A 23,818-nucleotide genomic window follows, 5' to 3' on the forward strand; every position below is an offset into this window, starting at 1 on the left:
TACACTTTTGTCTGAACTGATCCCTGGCTACTCTTTATCACAACAATTTCCTCAGTCCCTAATACAAGACGTTTATATTCATGAAATTGAGAAGCAGCTCACAGGACTCAACTGACTCCTCTTTGTTCCAGCAACAACGCAAGCATCTCAGTGTGTCTTTGTAACTTTTCTAAACTAGTGAGGGTGTAACAGTTTTGAACCGAGCCAGAATACTTTTGGTTTATAGACTCAAAGTAGAGGTGACGTAAGTAAAGTCCTTATAGAGGCACAATCCTGCCATACCTTCTAATCTTATGATTACTGATCATTGCCCATTTTGACATTTTAACTTGACGTATGACGACAGTCAATCATCAAAAGGCAGAACAATTTATAGTTGAGCATTTTGAACATTGTCCAATCAGTTTATGAAGTGTGTTGGGAGTCTTTGAAGGCTATAATCACAAACTTCAACAGCTGTATCAAGAGTTTAAATACTGCTGAAGTACTCAGCAGGTGATCATTGTTCCATTAACTTCTCAAAGCTTTCGCCTTCAACGAAGTGAAGTGGAAGCAGGTCCTTTGGGGTCATTGTAATGATGGCTGCACTATCATCTCAGACTGGGCGGGATAAGAGCTGATCGATGTCAAAGTAGCATAAGCACGGCTTGGATGGTACCACCAGAAAATAACTTGGTCCGTATTGCAACCAGAGGTGGAAAGAGAACTAAAATGTTCTACTCAAGTAAAAGTACAATTACTTTGATAAAATACACTGCATAATAATGCTGTTGTCTTTCTTCAAGCCAAAGTGTTCCCCTAAATAAGGTCATGGGTTCACATCATTTTCTTTCCGAGTTCAACTTCAGCAGAAGTCGACGAGGTTTTGCTTTGTGCTGGAGCCGTACAACCAACGTTCGACTCTCATCTTTATTGTGACATTAGAAGCAGTTTTTTTCTCCGAACCTATCATTCACTGCAGTATTTCCGGGAGCACAATATTTTGAATGTAAAAATGTTAAAAATGTCACAAAATATTTACTTGGTAACAGATATGATTGAAAATGTAGTTGAGTACAATACTTAAAAAAACAGAAACATACTTAAGTAAAAGTAAAATTAGAGAGTTTAAAAAAAGGCTTTTAACAAGTACAAGTACACAAAATACTACTCAATTACAGTGACGTGAGTAAAAGTAATTCATTACTTTTCACCTCTGATTACAACTTTAAGTTGCTCAAAAATCTGTTACGTTTAACAATGCCTTTATAGCTGCAAGTCTCAACTCTTCTGCCCTGGTAATCCTTTTCCTCTTAATCCCAGAGGACCGAACACTTCACTTTATTGAACTGAAAAGCAGAGAAGACTCAAACGTCTGTGGATCTTTTTATCGCCTGGCTTAACTTGCACAGAAACTTTGTTACCAGACAATTTTCACAAGTGTTCCTGAAGCCATGTAGTGATTTCCACTGGAGAGTCATAGCTGTATTGAACAGATGCTGCCTGAAGACCACAGCCTTATTTTATCAGACACTTTTCAGGAATCCCTCAGTCTTTCTATGATTATATTTTGTAGATGATTAAATTTGCATGTTCTTTGTCATCTTCTACTAAGACACAAGTGCTGCGGCATTTACATCTGCAGTCTTTCTCCCACAGAATGAAAGAATCTTATTAATTCATTTCTTGAAGTCTTCTTGGTCGGCTCACTTTTTACACGCTCATTTACACTACAGACATTTGCTGTCTTCTGTCGTTGTGAACATCAAAACATAAATATATTGCTTTGAATGGATTTCATGGTTCATCACTGTAAACATGAGTTTGAGTTTTAAGACCTGGAACCACATGCACGTAGACTGATCTAACCTCAGCTCTCCATGACATGAACATACTCGAGAGAAACTGCATCTGGAACCACTGAAATGCGTCGCGTTCTGCAGGAATGCATGTGGGACAAGGTGAAGTCACATCATATTCACTTCTAAAGGCAGATGTACACAAGTTAGAGAATGAATGTTGCGCATAAGTAAATGAAAGGATGTGCAAAATATTCATTCAGGTCTTCAAGGGTTAAAATTTCCTCCATCTATAAACACCAAAAGCCTAAAATAAGTGCTTTGTTTATCACTTCCTATTACAGCTATGTCTGCAAGCATGCGCTGCCATCTGGCTCACTAAATACAGAAGTAGCTGGTCGTTTCTTCATACCATTTTTTGAGCATTCAACGTGAGAAAATCCATGTCACAGGACAATACTGAGGCAGACATGTCCAGCTACTTGTTGGGAAGTCCACTTAAAGCTGCATCTAGATGCAGTGGATGCTTCTGGCAAACTTTGCCAGTCACTTCTAGCAATTCACTGTAAAATACACAACATCTTTTTTTGAAAATGGTATTCCCAAATGTTTCACCTTATTAATATAATCTACATTATAACAATAATAGGTGAATACAAATCTTTGCAGACAAAGCAAAAATAATATGTCTTTTTCGTGAAGGTTAAATGTGCATTTCTGTAAAAAAAGACTACTGTATGTGTTAGTGAGGAAAGTTACAAAAGCACTTGCACACTTTTGTAAATCCCACCATGCAACAATCACCAGATCCCAATGTCAGGCAAGTAACACACAATTAGCAGAGGGGAGGATCCATGGTGCTCGAAATGAGCGTAAACTGAAGCTAATCTGATGAGAATAATTTCATAATGGGGCGTAATCAGCAAGTCTTTCTGTAAATGATGTTACACAGTGCTCGTTCCTCATCCACCCATCAATTACAACTTCTGTTAGGAAATTGAGATGATGAGCGCAAGACAGGGGGTAGATGGGAAAAGAGACTGAAAATGAAGTGAGACTGACAGCCTGGGAAAGGGAAAGTAATGCAAGTCATTTATTCAGATGATTTACTGAGAGTTTTGAAAAGGAAAAATTTCTAAATTTCTAGTTTGATTGCTGACTTCTTTTGGCGTGAATCAACCATGAGGTGAAGGAGACGTTCCTTTCACTGCCAAGTAAATAGAAATTCAGTTAACTAATATAAAAAAAGGAAAACTGACAGTCAGTCAGAATTGAACCGGTCTATGATGTGTTATGTTATCGTCCCTATCCAGGTAACTGTGGTAAGCATTGCAGACAGCAGCAGCCCTTGTTTCCATGCTGATTATACCCAAAGATTTAAGTTGAAGGTGTTTGTACATTGCTCCAGGGACTTACGTGCTAGTTTCTTTTTCTGAGATAACCTACATGATAGCTTGTTTTCATTTTCCGAATGCTTTGTATCACCAACCATTGGTGGGCAGGCGCGCAACCATTTAGCGATGAAAAACAGCAGTTCAACTCACAAATATCTCTGGTGCCTTACAGCTGAGGAGGTGGATGATTGATCTGACTTATCATCCACAAAGACGGCACAGAAAAATAATGGATTTATTTCATGGATACTGAAAAGGTGACGTTTCCATACTTTATGACATAGTCACATTTCCTTTTAAATTTGTGTTATTTAACATCAGCTAAAGATGCAACAAGAGCTCCAAACTACACCGATCTTTAACCCTTGTAGTTAAACTGGGTTTGACTCAGGTCTGGTAAATTCAACAGTAAAAAGTGAGCCATTAAAGCCAGCAGCACACCTGCAGCAGAACTTCTCACGACCACAACAAAGAAGAACATACGGCTTCTCACTTTATCTTCCATACAAATTTGCTGCAAACAAGCATCATCCACATCTCTCTTGTCCTACTTCATTCCCTCAACAACTTCACACATTTATTCTCAAAGCATCCACCACAACGTTCTCTTCTCTGCAGGTCTGAATCAATTTAAGAGGAGTCACATTTGACGGCGAGAGAGGGATCAACAGCTGCACACACTCATTAGGCCTCCTGAAATCGTTTCGCGCCATCCGGTGCCATTGATGGAGGCTGGAGCGACGTCAGAAGTGGGTGGATAACACAGACCATGTGCAGATTACAACTCAGACCTGTGACCAGGCCCTTCTGTGTGGAAGGCATAAGCTGGATTTAATGCGGCACCAGCTTGTCACCGGAAGGATCTAATGCCTAGGTGATAGGATCTTAGGCAAAGGCTTTATGACTGTGTGCAGAAAAGCAACGCGGATGTGCGTGCTCAGTTTCTGAAAGCACAAAATGGGCCAATAGTGTGCATTAATCTCGATGGCCCAAGAGCCCGAGAAGCAGCGACGGCCATGGAAGCACATGCATTATAGAGCTGAAGAGATTCTCTGCACAAGCCTCCCCCGGAAAACAAGACGAGAGTGTCTTCAACTATATCGAACCGGGCGACATGGACAACATAAGCACACACGTGATCCTTTCCTGTTTAAACTAGGAGTAAACAAGAGATGAGCTTTTTTTTTTTTTTTTTTCACTTTACCTTGTCGGCGTCAGCCTTGTTGAGCACCACCGGCATGTTTTCCAGCATTCTGTCGTTATCTGGCGCCAGCTGAGGTGATGTGCCATTTCCCACGCCAAGGTCCCTGCAAGTCACATACAATTTTCTGTCAAGTGTGTGAACCTGCACCTGGTGCAAGATAGTCTTTCGTTTTCACTTTAACCCCAGCAAAGCCACGCGCACACACACATATGCTCATGCAACCACACACACACACACACACATAGAGTTAACAAGCTTAATTTCTTTTTTTCTCCTCTAAATACATAAAACATAAGCTTGTAGATCATCCAAAACGCTGTTAAATCAGGAAACCCTCCATGATGTCTTCAGGCTCTGCACACCCACACAGGGATTTCTCTGTTCAGGATAGAGTCGGAGCAGACAGATGTGTTTGGTTCAGTGCTGCAGTGGGACTATGAGTACCTGACTGCAAGGTTGGTGAGTTCTCCCCACAGGAAACTTCAAGCTGAGAAGAGCCAGGAGTGAAAAACTGTAAACATGGGATCATTTGCATAATGGTAATTGATTTAATTTACTCTCAATTGACTTTTGTGTCTTTGTTTGTCAGATTTGTGTATAGCAACTGTTAAAGGGTTAAAGGCAGTTACTTGAGGGTTTTTTTTCACCTTGAAAGCCTAAATTTGACAATTTGTATGGAAAATGAACTAATTCAAGTGTCATCATAAACTCACGTATTCAGCCTATTGTTGTGCCTTTCAACTATGGTAACGGAATGATTTTACAACTAAACTGAAAGCAAACTGTAGCAAAAGACTGCATCCTGATGAAATCATGTTTGTATATTTGAGTCGAACAACAGTTTGCATACATTGTTCGTCTGTTTTTTCATCGTTGATAGCAGAGCCTTCTAGTGTGCAGGTCCAATTTGTACAATCTATACAATTGTGGACTCTTGCGTGTTGACTGATCCAAGACTTTCCAGCAGCCTGTGAGGCAGAAGTTTGCTAAAAGTCAGTGCATGAAACACTTTGTTGTCATTTGCAGTCAATCCTGAACAAGCCTACACCACCTATATATTTTTTATTTTTTTCCTCAGACTGGAGTCATTCATTTCAAATCTTGTAGAGCTTTATTTTTTATTTGCTGGCCAGGGTCAGAGACCTCTACAAGCCTTTTCTCTAAAAGCTTTAGAGAGCACTTTTTATCCAAACCTGAAATACCTCCAAAGACAACTGTGGAGCATTTTGATATTGACTGTTTCGAAGCTTTATTCTTTACTCTTGGTATGCCTATCATTACATTCAGGCTATCAGGATTTATTTTAATTTATGTATACTTGTCAAAAGTCCAGAGTGTTTTTGCGCCTTTTTTCCCCCCAAGAGAACTTCGAATTCCTATACTGGGACATTTTCAAATATTGTTGTTTGTTCTTGACTGTGCGGTCAGAGTAGCATATTATTTGTGCTCATTGCTGAGGTAGGTCAGTAGAGACTAGACACAAAGCATGTGTGGGAATGAGAGGGACCCAGGCGGAAAGGTGAAGATGAAATACGGGTAGTGGAGGATGGATAAGTTGAAGTAGTAGGGGACAATTATCCAAAGCAATGAACGTTGCACAAAGGGAGTGAAGAAGACAGTGCAGGCAGGACGGAGTCAGGGGAGACGAGACTCGAGTCTTATGTTGTGACAGAAGAATAACAGCAGGTCTGAAAGGGAAGGTTTAATGAGACCTGACATGCTGTTTTGTTCGCATATTGAAGACGGAGATAAGACGGTAGAGCAGATGATGGTGACTTCTGAAAGGAGCAGCTGAAAGACGAAGGAGAGTTTCTAACTGTACACCTTACCAAAGTCCGACACGCTGTGACTGGACTGTCACCCTTGGAGGGCAACGAGATGGCTTTCGATATGAAACTCTATTTACCTGCTTTTGGGTAATGTTTTATCTCCTAAGAATCACAAAAGGTTTAAATTTATACTGAAATATGCGTGTCAAATTCAGTCAGCAGTGACACCATAGTGGGGGAATTGGAGAGGTGCGCTTCATGCGTTCATTTAAATTATCCAAACAAAAATAAGATGTCAATTTTATGTGTCATTGAAATGTGTTTATTTAATAGAAATCTGTTCCAAGAGGATCAAGTGTCTTCTATTTTTAAAATCAACATCCTTGGGGTGCACCTACTTATTCCGCATGACTGTATGAAGCCCGATGAGACTGACTGTGAGGAGGAGGAAGAGGTCCCTCAGCTACTATTGTGTCAAACCACGCGAGACGTGAATGAAGGCAGTAAACTCATTTCTCTGAGAATTGAAGTTTACATTCGTCCAATCGAAAAAACGCCCACGTGCATTCTCTTCTTCCCACCGTCTTTCACACAACCCCCACCACACACGGGCAACGTGTCCAAGCTAATTGTAAACCGTCATAGGCTTCCTTTCACTCTGTATCTCTTTGTTGCGAGAGAATATATTTGTCCCACATGTCAGAGGTTCAAACATGCAGAAACAATGAAAGCATTTGCATGTGTCGTTTGTCATTAGCACTGATGTGTTTAGAATCATCAGCCTCATGCTGAAATGCGAATTGGAACCGCCTCTAATCTGAAAACACGTAGCATCAGTTATAAAATGCTTTTCTATTCTGAGCAAACACTCATCAAGGCATAATCTAAAGAGATGTTATTGCAATGAAATATCGCCACACTATTGATTATTTCTTCAGCTGTTCTTTGACTTGAAACAAGTTTTTCCTCGAAAAGAAAGAAATTATATATTCAGTTTACCATTTCTTGAGGGTACAAAACAAATCCCGCATGATTTATGTTTCCTGTATTTAGAGTTACATCCATGAAAACAACGGTTGCCCCTATTAGGGGAGACTATCTTTATATATTTTTTTTTTAAGTATGTGTTTTCCTAGAAAGCAATGAATCGTCAAGGGGCATTTATGAAAGAGAAGAGGATATGCTGGTCAAGAATGGGATTCAAGGAGACTGTAGCCTCATTTTGATTTTAATTGGATGTGGGAGTACAATGGCAGAAAACTGAGACACCAATAGTGGCAGTGCACTGTGCAGAGCGTTTAGTGGGGGACGGAAGATGGGCTCCGACTGAGGGGCCTCGTGACCAGCTGGTCCAGAATGAACGTTTTAACAAAGTACGAGTGCAACATTTCTGCCTTGCTCATTAAGCATTACAAAAGGGGGACAAGTTAAACACACAGTGCCGCTGCCAATTTCACACTTCTCAAATTCTTTCTTGCAGAAACGCTGCTGTGCCTGACCTCTACACCCAAAAAAAGACTGAGAGCAAAGTTTGGCTCTTTCCACAAAACTGATGAGGAATAGAATGACAACTTTGGGACAAGCTGCCAGGAGCAGATGAGCAATTACGACTGCACAATAAGCACAAAAAAAACCCCAACTATCCGTGACCATTTTTTTCTGCAGTAGGCCATACATTAAGAATTACAGTTAAGAGTCAATTACAGTTTTAGGAGTAGAAGAAAAAACGGATGTACTTCAATATCACAGTATTGCACTGCATTGGTTCCTTATGTTATCAGATTAATTAATGATTCAACTGTTAACAATTCAGCAAACAAATGATTTAAGGGAGGCCACAACACTGCCACCTGGCTCACAAACTGGTGAGGCAATTTATTTTAGTGTGCAACTGGTTTCATTTAATTCCCCAAATATACAGAATTATTACAGATGCTTGTCTTGTATTGTCGATTTTTGACGATTTCTAAATAATTTCAGTGTTTTGCTATATTTTTTTCATCTACATCATTGCAATACATCATCAGCAACAGATTCTTGGCAGTACAGCTTCCGTTATTCTCGTCTGGAAAACGTAATTATTATTTATTTGATGTTTAAAGTGATTTTTGCCAGTGCGACGAAGCTGCTGGCACGATACACCAGCATCTTACTGTCATCTATTTATGTGATCCCATTAATGAGCTGAAAGGTAGCCCATTGTTCTGTAATTACTAAGGTAACTATGCCTTAAGAGAGATAAAACAGGGACTATCAGAGGCTGCTGAATGTGCCCGAGTCATTACGGCTCATCAAGTAAATACAAACATAATATTTCAAGGTGAATAAAAGTAAGCAAACTCTACAAGTGGGTGTAGAGGGGAAATGTGTTTTAGTGGCAATTTGTAATTGCCATTTTCTTTTGAACTTAAAAATGCCATTTCAGAACTACATTTGATGTAGACATAATACAATTATCAAATAAGCTGTCTAACCAGAAAATGTAACCAGTCCAGTGTATTTCACTGATAATTTTGCTCTTCAGAGAAGCTGATATTTTGACCAGAGGAGATAAAAAAAAGAAATAAAAATGTTAATACACCAACGTTAGAATAAAAGTTTGCATATTTTAACTTTTATTTATTTTAATGAAACGCAGGCTCAATGATACTAAGTTGCAGAAAAAGGTTGACTTGCTGGAAAGAATTACTGAAAAATATGCAGCCTAAACTACTGTGCATGCACAATATTTTGTGTGAAATGATTACTTATGTAGCCCTAATAATATGAATGCTAATGAGAGTCAGGATAAGAAGTCTTCTTTACTGACTAAAAGATGGACTAAATATGGTAGAATATTGTTCAAAAAACACGTCGACGCTACCCTCCTCATGTTTGGCAGTGATTTAGTCCATACATATCATTAAACTAATTTCGAAGATCAACCTGTTCAGATATATTTAATTCAGTGTGGTATTTTTTGTGTAGACGTTTTTTATAATGTACCTCCTTCAAAATAAACACTTTGATTTGTCGTTATTTATAGATCAATGTGCTGTCATTTTACTGATCTGGCCCACTTGGGACCTAAAATGGTCTGTCTGTGGCCCAGGAACTCTATATGGAGTTTGCATGTTCTCCTCGTGAGTGCGTGGGTTTCTTCACACAGTCCAGAAAACATGTACCGGTATGTGAGGTTAATTGGTGATGCTAAATTTCCCCAAGATGTGAACGTGAGTGTGTGGTTGTCTGTCTCTGTTCTTGTAGTGTGATGGACTGGTGACCTGTCCAGAGTGTCTTCTGTCCTCTCTGTGGATTTTAAAGAGCAATTCTTTGCTCTTGTGCCCACAACATTATTTTGATGATTTTATATAACACATATTTAAAGCATTTCATCATGCAAACTAACCTTGAAATTCTTATTTGTGCAGAACACATCATATGTAGGATTAATAATAGACATTCAATTCGGCTCTCTTTATTCCTGTCTATTGTACCACTTTAAGGTGAAATTAGATGTTCACCCTTGAAACTATTAAAACACCCATTTAAATATTCCCCCAAAAAATCACTTTCCCAAAGTCAAATTTCTTTTTGTAGAAAAAAAAGCTAATGAAAAAGTTTTCAACAGTTAAAGTAACAACAAAATTAAATCAGGAAAAACTAAAGTATTTTTAACTATTATTAAGTAGTTTAAAAATATGGTTGGTTGGTTGATCAATATTTATTTATATATTTATTTTATCTGCACTCTTCAAACTTCTGGGGGAAAATGTGTTCATTCTCCAAAAATATTTTTCCATAAAATCCTACAAGAGGCTTAAAAACATCTACTTAAATATGATTAAATTCAACATTTATAATGTTTAAGATGGATCACTCTTTCATTGCAAACCATTGCAAGATGTATTAAGCTGAGTCTCTTAAGTTCTGTGAGGTTTTAACAGCAGTCAAAGTACACCACTGTTAAGGATTGAATAAAAACAAAATGAAAAAAAAATAAAAAATAATCCAACAACAACAAAACAACCCAGCAGCTTTTACTGAACACGCCATTGCATTTCACTAAATGTTTTCCAATATAGGAATATTATGACTGAAAACTGTTAAGTTGATGAACTGGCTCAATCGCCAAAAAAGAAACAAGTTTCTTGAAAAAAGTGTCAAGAAGTTTACATGAACCTACGTAAAGCAGCTGGTTTAGTAATTGAATAATAACATCTGAAATGGTCATTATTAGTCTGGAGAGCAATGTCATTATAAGAGAGGTTTGCTGGAGACCAGCATGGAGACAGTAATTACTTGGCGCTGTACACTGAGTCATATTAGTTGAATTAGAGCCTGTCTGTAACAGCTAATGAAACAGATGCGTCAGGTGGTTCAGAGACTTTCACAGAGTGAAAAGGGATGAATTCAATCACAGGGCCAGGTGCAAGTCCTTGTTTCAAGCCAATAACTACTGTCTTTGAAGGGTCCTCAACTTCTAATTCTATCCGGACTTTGACTGCATGCCTGTGGGGAGAAATGAGGACGCAGACGTTTTAACTACAGGGATCGATAAGGTAGTATCAGGTCTGAAATTACCCAGCCACTTGAATCTCGGTGTCTCTTTTCCCGGCATTCCTCTGGCCTTCACCATTGATCTCCCGTTTGCTGTTTTTGATGAGGCGTAACACTGGTTCGATCTCCTTCAGCAGCTCGTTGTTCTCCTCCAGCCCGTTGCACAGGAGGGCTCCGCGGCCCCCGTCCCTCAGGAGCAGGGGGTCTTGGCCCTGCACGCCGCCCCTCTGCATGAGGGACTGAGTGATGGACGGGGAGGACAGGTTCTCAATGGCCCTGAGCTGGGGCTCTTTGTTGATCTGCTGCTGCTGCCCGGGGCTCAGCGCGCTGAGAGGGGACCACTGGTCATAAGACTTTGAGGGTGGGAACACGGGGCGCGTGACCCTCACAGTGCGCTGGCGACCGTCCCCGGACAGAGTGGTCTCCAGGTGGGTGGTGAAACCCTCGGGGCCGCGGAGGATCAGCACGGCGTGGCTCTCTGGCGGCACGTTTTTCAACATTTCCAGGGCCCGCTCGTAGGACAGGTCCACCAGGGGCTTGTTGTTCACGGCCAGTACAATGTCGCCCACCTGCACCAGGCCACATTCCTCCGCCGCACCACCTCGGATCAGATCTGACACGATGACAGGTGGCTTGGACACCCTCTGCTTCACCAGAAAGCCCAGACCACCAACCTTCCTCTTGAAGAGGCGCACTGAGATGATGTTGGGCTGCAGCTGGCACACTGTAGGCTCTGATTCCTGCATGGTGCCTGTGTGTGGTGGCGTGTGCTTGTGGGTGTGTGTGTGTCCCCAGGGGAAGTTTCTGAAAAGCAACAGAAGGAGAAAGAGGAGGGGAAATAAAAGTTCTATTAGTTTTGGAGGAAATTACTTTGACTGCATGATTTGTTTACAGTGCGCTGATTTAACATCAGTCAACGAGGCTGTACATTACAGCCCTGTGTTTTCAGAAGGTAATATTACACACATCATTAAGTTCTTTTTGAGCTATATATGCACAATATTGTCTATTATCCCACCGATCAGTGAACCTCACTATCAATCACTTGATATCATCAGACCCTGTGTTTTAAAGGCAAAAACTACAAACTCGAAGACCAACCTATTAAATCCAGCGCACCGTAGAAAGTGTTCACAACATACTTATTAGTTATAACGTTGTCATTATATTGTGAAACCCACAAGATTGATGGAGATTAAAAAAAAACCTTTGTAGATGGATAAAAAACAATTTAATAAAAAAAAAAAAAAAAATGAGTACATCTCATACACTTATGACACCTTGAGATTCAGAAGATTAAAAACGTGTCTGGACATTAGGGAGAGAAAATTGACTGAATTCTATTGAGAACTCTGCTATTAAAACACTGCTAGTCCTCTTTTTCCTTTGAAGTGTGTAGTGTCATTATGAAAAAATGTAGGCAGCTCTCGAAGGCAAAAAAAAAAAAAAAAGTGGATGCTTTGGAGTTGGAAAGAGATTAAAAATAATCTGCAAATTATATGTGGATTTCAAACAGCTATTGGTCTGACAGACTGTTGCAGCAATTTTAATCCAGAAGCGGAGTGCTTGATAATAAACTTTTCAGTGTCAAAACTTGTATCACAAGTGCTGCAGCTCTTGTTGAAATTGTTCTAGTGTGTGCGTCTGCAATTAAAAATGAAACCGCTTACTTTTGATCTGCACAGAAAGTCTTTAGTCCAAAACATATATATATAAAATTACGTGCATCATTAGCAAAAACACTTATACTGTGAATTTACATCCAGCTTTACAACTTGGAGTCATGAGGGGCCGCAGAACATTTGACTGTGTCAGTCCATTACAAAGTGAACTGAAAGAGACTAAATTCTCGCGCACACACATACACACTCACATTCACACATACGGGAAATTTAGAATCACTAAATGATTCAAAAGGCATGATTTTGAACTATGGGAGAAAGCTGGAAAAAAAAAAAAAAACATGCAATCTCCATGAAGTTGCCCTCAATCTGATTCCAACCAAGATTTTTCTTATCGTAAGGAGGAGGCACAACCACTACACAGCCTTGCAGTCCTTGTGAACATAATGCAAAGTGAATGAATAGGAATACAGCGCAATGTTTGATGGTTTAATATGCACATTAAAATGATTAACCATAAAAACACGTTTTTTTTCACATGAGTGCAACTTAAACTGCTCCATCTTATAAACATTGCCTGATAGCATTTCTTATGAGACTCGACATATCACAACACAACACACCACAGGGCTGAGAAGGAGTATTAAGATCATGATCATTTTCCTTTGTATCTCACAATGCGTACCACACTTTGAACAAGTGAGTTTCAACTTTCATGGTCAATAATTCATGCCACTGTGAAGTAATTCACACGGTTCTTTTAGCAGATTGAAAACTTTACGTCTCATTTTGCATGACTGGATGCAGGAGTTTTTTGTTTTTTTTCTTCTACTGATGCATGATAGTTGTCATACCCAAGGGAAGTACAAAGTTTTATGTTCGAACACCTTCCAGTCAGCTCAAGTGTCCATAAAGTGTCTGGCTGAGAGATATCAGTTCTGGAAATCACAGACCGACTGATATTCTGTTCAGACATAAAAGAATCTGTAGCACTGAAGGTTTTTGAAGAGCAGACAATGTGTGCGTTTTTTTTTTGTTTGTTTTGTTTTTCTTTTTACTGCTTGGTGCAGCCACATAAAATGCTTTCGTCACGTTTGAGAGTGTGAATGTGCCCTTTTATTACACAGACAAATGATGTTTGCACGTGTCTTTGCATAATCACAATAACAAACGGACAATTCACACTTCACCCAATCACTGAATGTGATGCACTATTCTTTGTAACCCCTTTTTTTTTTTTTTTTTTTTTTATTGACTCTGCACTTTGAAATGAACTTTGCAACAAGACGGAATATACAATGACCCTTCACTGGCCTCGTTTCCCAGACAGCAACTTTCCTTGATGCAAAGCCACGACGAGCGCATCAGCTTTTCTTTAAAACCGTTACATCTGGTAGCGTGGGTGGCGTCGCCTTGCACGTACAGTACAGTAAAGCAATCTATGACACACAGAGAGAGAGAGAGAGAGAGAGAGAGAGAGAGAGAGAGAGAGAGAGAGAGAGAGAGAGAGAGAGAGAGAGAGAGAGAGTGGGGGAAGGTGCTCCGTCAGTCTGCAGCCATGCTGTGCGTCGCAGGAGTAAATTCAGCACCAAGGTCAGCGCTCTGCCTTCACCAACACTGTGTGTGAAAACTGGCCGACTTCACACAACAGTTTTTAGCCCAACTCATCCGCAGCAACACATTCAGAGTCTCCACTCTTCATCTCCAGCCATAAATCCACGGAAATGCACTTGATTGCGTACTTATATAACTACAACCAACTTCCCCAAAGCGCAATCGACGCTCGTCTCGTTTGATTGATCGTCTGTATGTTTAGGCATTTGTATGCGTTTTCGGTGTTACAATTTGAGCATCCCGTCTCCATATTTGCAGATCCTTCCTACATCAGTGATATATCTCATTCAAGAGGTCAAGTCTTTGGTTCATTTTCCGAAGAGAAAGTGTCACCCGTTCATGAATATTGGCTCAGCTGTCCTGGGGCGCAGGAATAACTTAAAAAGCAGGATCCTTTAATCTTCACTCTTTGTAGCTGCACCCCACCAAGATAAAAAAAAATTCCAATAACGAAGGTGGAAATTGATGTAAATGTGCGACGAATGAGAGGATCCATATTTTTATATATATACTGTATATATATATATATATATGATTTTTTTTTATTTTTTTTTTGGAGTGGGGAAGCGTAGCGGAGTCTGGTCGGTTGGAAATATTATTTATATCAATCTAATCGTTCTATATATGAACTATCATTTTATTTATGATTTAGACTGGCACAGATGTCTGATAGTTAAACTAGACAAATCAATGTAGGTGTTCAGTTACATCCCAAACAGTCCAAAGTCACTCTAATGAATTTTATTTACGTGAAGTTTGATTCTTTGTGGTGAAGTTCATGAAGTTCATGATCAGATATTGTACTGTACAATTCAAAATAACATTTATAAGACCAATATGTAAATGACACAGACTACTGTAGTGAAACAGGGGCCAAAGGTGGGCTTCCATTCAGTGCTTTTGCGGTCAGTCTTCCAAGAGAAACACCCACACACTGTTTGTGTGTTCACATGTTGAATGGAACACTGCAATCAAAACGTCTTGAATATAGGCACTTGTGAGAATGAATCCACCTGGTTCTCACATCTCCAATGGACAAACAGTGTAAATAAATGAATATAGGTCGCTTGGATCTTCACTTAACCCCATAATTGATTGAGGTTTGTTGTCCTGTTGATATGGCTGCCTCCCGATTCACCAACAACATAAACAAATGCAAAGTCTCACATGTGCAATTTCATTGCAGTAACATCAACAACTAAAATAATCCACTGGGTTTTTTTCTCTCTCTCTCTATGGTTATGAGACAGCAGAAAATAATAACAGGAACGTGAAGACCATTCCAACGGCACATCTGCGTGATGATTATTTTATTTTATTTTTTACATCTATAACAGGATAAAAAACGCGATGAGGTTCGTTACTTGTCTCATATGTAAAATTAAAATGCCAAGACAAGTAATTCGTACTATCAGTATAACGCACTGCTCTCCCCAACGGCATCAATGCAATCGATAAAAACGCACAAGATGTTCTCACGGACCACGATTTCAGAGTGTATTTCTCTCTGCAACAAGTTCTGGTGACACTTTTGGAGCCTCAAAATAACAACAACCACACAAGAGAGGATGCAAACTCCAGGTTTGTGTGCGGGGAAGGGCTCCCCCTCAACACAAAACGGGTTTGCATATTAGTTTTACGAGACCCTCTGTTTATTATCGGGCTCTATTCATTCTCAGCCACCGGCGTCATTCGTAGCCTGGTTTTCCTACAGAAACAAAAGAGGGAAAGCGCAGTGGATTACAAACAAGAATAACAAGAACAACTCACCCCCGAGAACGAGGTCGCGGTCACAACGACCTGCTGCTGTGAACTTTCGAGTAAAACTCCTGCTTCTCTCTCCTCAGCAGCGGATGCAAGGCTCGTTCATCCCTCCTCAAAAAAAAAAAAGAAAAAAAAAGAAATTCCGTCTCCAAGTCTCAGCCACGCGCTCTGTCCCTCCAGAGACGAGGCACGCTTGTGCCTCTGCGCGCACTACGGCGCTTTATAAACGCTGCGCGGAGAGGGGACACGGTGACGAGCCCGGAGAGAGCCGTGCGCGGGCATTTAAATCAACCGGAGGTGGGTTCAGTTATCTCGACTATCGTCATCACTCAGCATGCAACAGCCGATCAGCGCACTCTCCTCACTCTCCTCTCTCCTCCCAGAGCCCACCCTGGGCCTTCAGAGGAGTGAGGGACAGAAAGATGGGTGCATCCCTCACTGACACGACACGCGGCGTGCACACATGGGGTGCGATCCCTTTGAACCCACGGATCCATGCGGGTTGCGTGGGTGAACTGGCAAAGAAAAAAGAAAAAAAAAAGCAGAGTTTTATCATCCCACCATGGGGGTTTTAGGGGGTTGTCGTGACCCCACGTACAAAAAACTCTTCTATTTGGGCCAAAGTCCGCGCACTCGGTATTGTAACATCTCTGCAGTTGTGTTATAGTTGAGGTTTTATTGTTCACTAATGTTGTTCTGATTGTTCCAATTATGCTGTGAATTGAATGCTCCGTGGGAATGTGAGTGGCTGCGGGTGGAGAATGGGGGGGCGGATCAGGCGTGCAGGGGTGAGCGGAGTTGGACGTGAATGAATGAGGGAGCAGCCTGGTCACTTTATGCCTGGTTTATTTCATTGGCGTGGTTACGGCCTACGGTAACCGCGTTCTGTTAGACAATAAAGCGACTTTGGAGTCAAGAAGGTCGTCATTCTTCCCAACGTCCTGTGGGATGCAATAAATAACTGTGTGCGTCAGCAGGCTTTCTCTTTGATTTTCAAATACATTTTGTGTTTTGTATGGTTTCCTCGCACTGGTGTCAACATGAGGTCAACATTTATTAATAAAATGTTGTATTATTTGTATTATTTTGTATAATTTTGTATAATGTATTTGTGACCATCCCAAAGGACAACCTCCTCAGAAAACAGCCCCATCACTGTGTGAGTTGTGTAGAATATATGAAGTCAAATTTCTCCCAATCAAATGGGAGAAAACAAACTTGCCAAATGTGATAAATCATTTTTTGATCAAAGCAGGTCTATTTGTCAATAATGGATGGAAGTGTCCAGTCTTTGAGAGGTCATGGTGCTCCACAGGGGGCAGAGGTATATTGGTAAAGTGCCACACTTTGTATGTGTGAATCTCACTTTGGGTGAGCCTTCATTCACTGTTTACACTGGCAGCGGCACAAATAACACACCCATCCATATTTAATGTTTCGCTCACTTAATAACTGGTAGCATACGGTATCTGGTAAAAACATGCTGATGCACCATGGCTGTGATGGCCTCAGTCTGGTAAAGTCTCATTTGAGCAGCATTCCATTTCTGCATAGTGCATCGGAAACATTTCTGGCTGCGTTTGTCAGTGATGGCCAAAACATAGGGGCCTGGACAACGGAAGCTGACCCCAGTAAACAGGTTACAGCTCAACTTCAAGGACACTGACCAGGTGTTTCATTTTTGGCTTTTTTTGCACCACCGACTTTGACTTGTGGGGACATAAATCCTTGTGCCTCCCTCGCAATGGTGCCGAAGAAATGGCCTTTAATTACTGTGATGTCAAGACAGATTTTGTACTCCCTGCTATAAAAATAATCGACCAGAAAGGGGGTTTAGGTCGGGGGGGGGGTTAACATTAGACCCCCCACCACCACCACCCCACCCCACCCCACCACTGCAAAGCACTTGTTTAGAGGAGTAACTGAAGCTTCTGAAGTTCACCCATCAATGGACTCATTATCAACAATTTACTGCCATTCACTATGCCCACTCTTTCCAATCTGTGATAAACACATAATAATAACAGAGGAGTGACTGGAATCTATTAAGATTGTTCAAATAATTGAAAAAGAGCAAAATACCAGTTGTAAAGAGACTCACAAGTCGGTTAAAGTAGGAATGTGGATGACCTCAGACTATCAAAAGGGTTGTTAGCGGAACATCTTTGGAAAATCTCACCTGAGCTCTATGAGTGAGCACACCTGAAGGACCAGTCCTGCTTGTTTCCAACGTCTTGTGCTTATATGGTATATAATAAACTCCAGGCTTCCACAAACCTGAATGACATGTCTCATCATAAAGCCTGATAAAAAGTCAACCATTACAATCAGCATTACAAGCAGGGACATATTGAAACAAAGGACTGTGGCTCTCCAGAACCGGGCAGACTAGTGCCCTGATGGGCTAAGTTCTGGCACTAAACCTACTTAAACAATTATATTCCACTTCTCTTGAATCTTTATTATTGTCTATTTTGGGCTTTAGAGCATGATCATGAAGCATTGCTTGGTAGTAACAAGTTTCACAAAAAGAATTCCATTTCAATTTCTTGCTTTATGGATTTTCAAAACAACCAGCAAGCTTCAGCCCTTTGCAATGTGTTTCAATACTTTTTGGGGGTTTTAATTGGGAGAATGTTATCATGCAAATGACAATGGCAATTTCATCATATATATAGATTAGCGGATATATAGGATATATAGTATCGGTTTGGCTGCATGTATGTGTGTCTGTGTCTGTGTGTATGTGTATATACTGTGTATATATATATATATAATATATATACATATATATATAGATTGATTGATTGATTGATTGATTGATTGATTGATTGATTGAGTGATTGATTGATTGATTGATTGATTGATTGATTGATTGGTTTATTTAGTGGTTAATTTATTGGTTTTAATTTTTGCAAAAACTACACACCTGAATTGCATGAAATTTTCAGGGATGATTTGTCATCATCCACAGAACAATCCATTTTATTTTGAGACCTTAATGGCTAAACATTTTCAAATAAATATCCAAAAACTGCTAAAAAAAAAAAAAAATAGTAATAAAATGTCCCATACAAAGTCGATAAGAGAGGCACCTCATGGAGGAGATCAGAATCTGTTGCAATGGAGATGCTCCCTGCTCACTGTTTCACACAGTGGTGGAGTTATCTGACCAGTTATCATGCTTGCGGTGCTAACTAAGTTCCGCAAACAAATGTGGCCAGAACCCTGTATTGTTTCTGCATACGCCTTAGAAAATTGGCAGTTGTGCCCCTGAATGATGTGTTGGCAAAGGTATGTCCTCTACCGAAAACCCATTATGGAATGTGAAAAGCTTTACAGCTGCAATTACTGAAATATGACTGGAATCTAACTTGTAAAACCACAAGGACATTGCAACTGAACAGTGATCATGCTGACTGATTAATCAATGGATTGTAAATATGTCTAGAAACTTCCTTGTTGAGTACCACATGCATGTGACGATGGAACATCACACGTGTGTCAATGGTTGGTGTTTATGGAATGTTTTTATGACATCAAGGAGCGGTTTTATCTATGGTGAGAAAAGCCTTTGGGAGTGCTAAAGGTCACAAAGCAAGGTGCACTCAGTACCCACAACCATACACACTCTGTGATAAATGTAATTATGATTCTAAAAGACCAAAAGATTGACAGTTCATACAAGTGACTGGTGTTTTCTGCCAGCTCAAGCTCAGGCTCCTGTCTTTTAGACAATGACACTGTATCTAAACCATATATTTGAGCAGGTATCACATTTCACTCGTGAACCTCCCCTTTCTATCACCACCACATATTTTTCCGCCACTGGCTTCTTCATATAGTACCACAATTCTCTCCTTGGCACTCTGTCATAGGCTTTCTCTACATCTCTCCACTTGTTTGTCAGCAACAGGTAGAGAGAATGCAAGCGTTGAGCACTACTCCAACAACTGGTTAAGAATTGTCTTTATCATCTCAGAAGTATGACTGCTGCTGTCAAAAGCTTGACTTCAAATGATAATACATGTTTTTATCTCTTCTTATTTTGTGTGATCGTAACAGCCTTTTAGCTTGTTTAAATAAATCAACTTTTGACTGTTTGGACTCTGAAAAATTCTGCATACTTGCAAACTTGAACCAAAAGAAGGTCTCACATTATTTAATTCTTGTCTTCTCTTCATTGGTTTCCAGTAAATATTCCAATTCATTGTACATATTTAGTCTTACCTTTTACGGCCCTACATGGTCAAGCTCCCCAAACATACTTATTTTACCTGACCAGAGGTCAGCATGTTGATTTGACTAAATGTCTCTTGAATACAGAGATACACTTTGCCATGTTTCTTTTTTATTAAACTAATTAATCTAATCTAATCTAATCACAGACTTAGTGAGTTGCAGACAGATGACTGACAGGATGGTGTTGGCTGGTTTCTGTGTTCCCCAGATTGTATGACTGGCAGTTGGAAGATTTGATAAAATGGTTGTTGGATCCAGATTAGAGACACTTATTGTGGGGAATTCCTTTTTATCAATATAGTGAATGTATTTGCATGTGACTTTGTTTTAGAGCATTGTTCACAAGCGTCCTGCTCTGTTTTAAAAATAAAGCTATGGCTGATTGTTTTTTGTCTGATGAGTCAGGTATTCTATTTTAACCCTAATAAAACCTGTGTACATATGGCATTTATCTTTGAACATGTTACACTGAACAGAGTTCAACTCCACATAGGACATATGATTTTATGTTGCACCGCAAACTAAAGTGGTAATCAAGATATGGAAAAAGATTGTCTTTGATTAGAGGTATCTAAGTAAAGATGTACTCAAAATAGAGCAAGATTACAGAGCTTACAGATAATAAGAAAAAAGTTGGGAAAAAAAAGAATACATTTTATAGTTTAGGTGATTTTGGAATAGAAAACTGAATTGATCCATGGTCGTGTGTTGTTGTACTATGTTGTCATTAAAAAAATAGATTGTCATGCATAGTCAATGTTGTGAAGGTTATATCTGTAAAATACAAAATCCACAGCATGTCACTGAATGCAAATATTGCTGCAAATGTTTACATGCGCTTGTGGCTGCTGCTGTAAAAATGTTCACGAGTTGAAATCTACTGCAGCTTTAAGGTTTGGGGCACATACAACCAGGTGGTGGTTGTGGTTTGGTTTGTTTGGCAGGTTTTAACAGCTTGGAGCAAGTTTAAGTATGGTAGCATTATCAATTGTTGTTTTACCGAGTAGATCTCGGTGGTTTCCAAGACAACAGATTTCAAAAAAAGTCTATTGCAGGTGTTCGCTGATCTATATGTAGATGATATACATTTTTTTTAAAAGTTGGTGTTGACCAACTTGACAGTGTTTATAGAGTTTAACAAAGAGCTGCCAGGAACACAGCCAATGAATCCTTGGAAGTCACATGTCAAGAATATGTAGCTAAACCTGAATCTAATTTCAAGCTACCAGTCAAAGCGAAACATCAAAATAAACCGGGATATGATCGGTCGGTGCTCAGAACTGAACAAGATGCTATCTGCATGCTTGTGCTGTTCTCAGCAGCTATATAAACTAAAAAAAAAAAAAAGCGAAATTTTGATTTTAAAATGTATCTAATATACATATAAAAAATCAGCAGAAGAAAGAAATAACTGTGATGACCCAGATAAGAGGGATCCCCAAGTTTGGACTCGGAGGGCAGTGAACTGGAGTACTTGGTGGCTGAAAGAGGAAAAAACGGATTATTTGGCCAATCTGGCTATTATGGCGGTGCTGGGAGGAAGTTGGAGCACAACTCCACTCCATCCTCTTTAACAGGTTGGCGTCCATTGGATTATCCCACACACCACTGGTGTGTTTCAAATCATACCTACATTCAATCAACTCTCTCACTTCTCTCTTTACCTTCATGTAGGATCTATGACAGTAGAACTGAGAGCTTGTGGTCTGAGCCTCCTACTCCCATCCGTCTGCAATGCGTGGATTTTTGGATTTATATTTTTTGCTTGTTGCTCAATCCCATAACACCAACCAGACTAGCAGAAAGCCGCCACCTCTGAGTCTGGTTCTACAAAGGTTTCTTCCTGTTAAAAAGTGAGTTTTTTCATGTGGAATTGTTGGGTTTTTGAATTGAATTGAATTGAATTGAATCGGGGCCACATGGTGGCGCAGTGGTTAGCTGCGGTTACGCTTCCAAAAGAAAGGTGTGTTTGCTTTGTTGTAAAAAACTTTTTATTGGGAAAAAGTATTGTAAAGATTGAAAACCTGATATTTCAGGTAAAAACTGATCACTTGCCACACCCGTGTCTTACGGAAATATACAGAGAAACAACAAGGCCTGATGAAAGACAAGAGAGAATGCACCTCTTTCGAAACACGTGGACATACATTCAGCACACACAACACACCCACATTCCACGGTCGGCCATGCCATTATGTCAATCACTTCCTGCTTGAGTGGTACCATCTGCCCTCTCATAAAGCCACACACCATGTGGATCAGTGTGCAAAGCCCCTGCTTAGCCCCCATTACGACGCATATTGCTCAGAGTTAAGACTCCCCGGTTAAAATTACATTTGTTTGTCTTTATGAATCCTCCCCTCTTCCTGCTTATCGGTGGACTCTAGGCTTGTCTTCACATTACTGAAAATAAATGTGTGCGTGTGTGTGTGTGTGTGTGTGCGTGTGTGCGTGCGTGCGTGCGTGCGTGCGTGTGTGCGTGTGTGTGTGTGTGTGTGTGTGTGAGTTTACATAACTGTATTTTTACATTTGTATGAATATGAGTGCTAAAGGTTTCCACAACGCTCTTAATCCAGAAAGGTTTACAGTGATGTGACGTTCTACATTTTATTGACCTGTTGAACCAACAACAATGCTGGCAAATGACACAATGGTGCATTCATCCCCTGAGCTCCAGATTGGTTGCATTTATGGCCCATTTAGAGGGCATTACAGGGCTATCACATGTGCGAATTAAAGCAAGAGGCAGTAATACGATGACTCAATTTTGTGGATACGTGCATGTCATGATCATCTTAACACAGTGCGTTGGCTTTTCTAGTATTTGAGTGTTGCTTAGGACAACTGCCCTTTATTTAGTCTTCCCTGTAGAATGTCTTTTAATTAAATTTTATGTCACCATGTGATGGCTGAAAACTGGACCCACTGAGATTTTTTAAAGTGTCCTGCTGTTTCTCTTAGCGTTTGCACAACTTGATTGTGAAAAATCGCTCTGAAGTGTAAGTTGAACGTTGTGAAGACAGAAATCATGATGATTGCCAGTTCTGGGACGACTGCTTCTTTGCTGTTCAACCATTTTTTCTGTGTTACCTGTTTTGTGATAATATTTGAGATATGTATTTATATAAAACTTGTTCAATCATTTTGATTTTACATGATATGAGGTAATTTAAAAGAATCAGTATGCATGTTAGATAATCTGGTTCAGGTCCAAAGAATCTAGGTCCTAAACTGAGTCTGGGTTCAGATTAACAACTTCAAATCAAGTACAAAGTAAAAAATAAAAAAAAAACAGTTCCAGGTACAAAAGGGTTTATAGTCCCACATGTAGTCTCTAAATGAGTCCTATAATAGGCAGACTCATCTTGTTATACTGGTAAAAGAGTTGAAGACTCATTTGATTAATTCTGATGTTTCAATTTATTGAAAACAAATGCTTAAAATATTGAATATATAGCATACCGGCAATATACCAACAACCTGTGCTGCTCATGTTGAAGGCGATGTCTGTGACAATGGCCTGCTATGTCCCACTCCTTCAATGCAGTTTTCAATAACTCTGAAATGTTTCCCCCGAAATGACTGAAAGAATTAAGACAAATGTTTGGATATGAACTCTCAAAGACTGACAATATGTTGTTGTTGTTGTTTTTACCATTTTTGTGCAATGTCCTGCGGATTTGGTGTAGTTATGTCTTTAACAAGTATCTATCTATACCATCTATATTTGCCCAAGCTCACAATATGTAAAATAAATTCAGGAGGTTTTCCTTTTACTTAATGGACGCTCACCGCAAAGCAAGAGGATTCCTGATGTGAACATGCTGGTTGAAGTTTTATCTAATGGTATCTCCCCAGGTACTCCAGCTTTCTCCACAATCCAAGGACATGC

The 23,818-nt window shown here is 39.9% G+C and overlaps 1 protein-coding gene and 1 long non-coding RNA gene across 2 annotated transcripts in view; one reads left to right on the forward strand and one right to left on the reverse strand.

Annotated features, from left to right (window-relative positions):
* Positions 1-11,451, reverse strand: part of nos1 (nitric oxide synthase 1 (neuronal)) — a gene marked incomplete at its 3' end in the record, with an annotated part of 47,968 nt that extends 36,517 nt beyond the window's left edge. The window contains exons 1-2 of the mRNA XM_080466778.1: positions 10,709-11,451; positions 4,377-4,479 (exon numbers count right to left, since the gene is read on the reverse strand). Of these exons, the coding sequence (XP_080322904.1) occupies positions 4,377-4,479; positions 10,709-11,430 (825 nt within the window). The 5' untranslated portion in view covers positions 11,431-11,451. The remainder of the gene's footprint in view (positions 1-4,376; positions 4,480-10,708) is intronic.
* Positions 11,452-21,153: 9,702 nt separating this feature from the next.
* The window catches only part of LOC308111932, a 28,538-nt gene continuing 25,873 nt past the window's right edge, over positions 21,154-23,818 (forward strand). Inside the window, exons 1-2 of the long non-coding RNA XR_013935463.1 lie at positions 21,154-21,503; positions 21,601-21,779. This is a non-coding gene — a long non-coding RNA (uncharacterized lncRNA). The remainder of the gene's footprint in view (positions 21,504-21,600; positions 21,780-23,818) is intronic.

The sequence above is a fragment of the Lipophrys pholis genome, assembly GCF_963383615.2.
Source record: "Lipophrys pholis genome assembly, chromosome: 7".
In the NCBI taxonomy this organism is placed as follows: Eukaryota; Metazoa; Chordata; class Actinopteri; order Blenniiformes; family Blenniidae; genus Lipophrys; species Lipophrys pholis.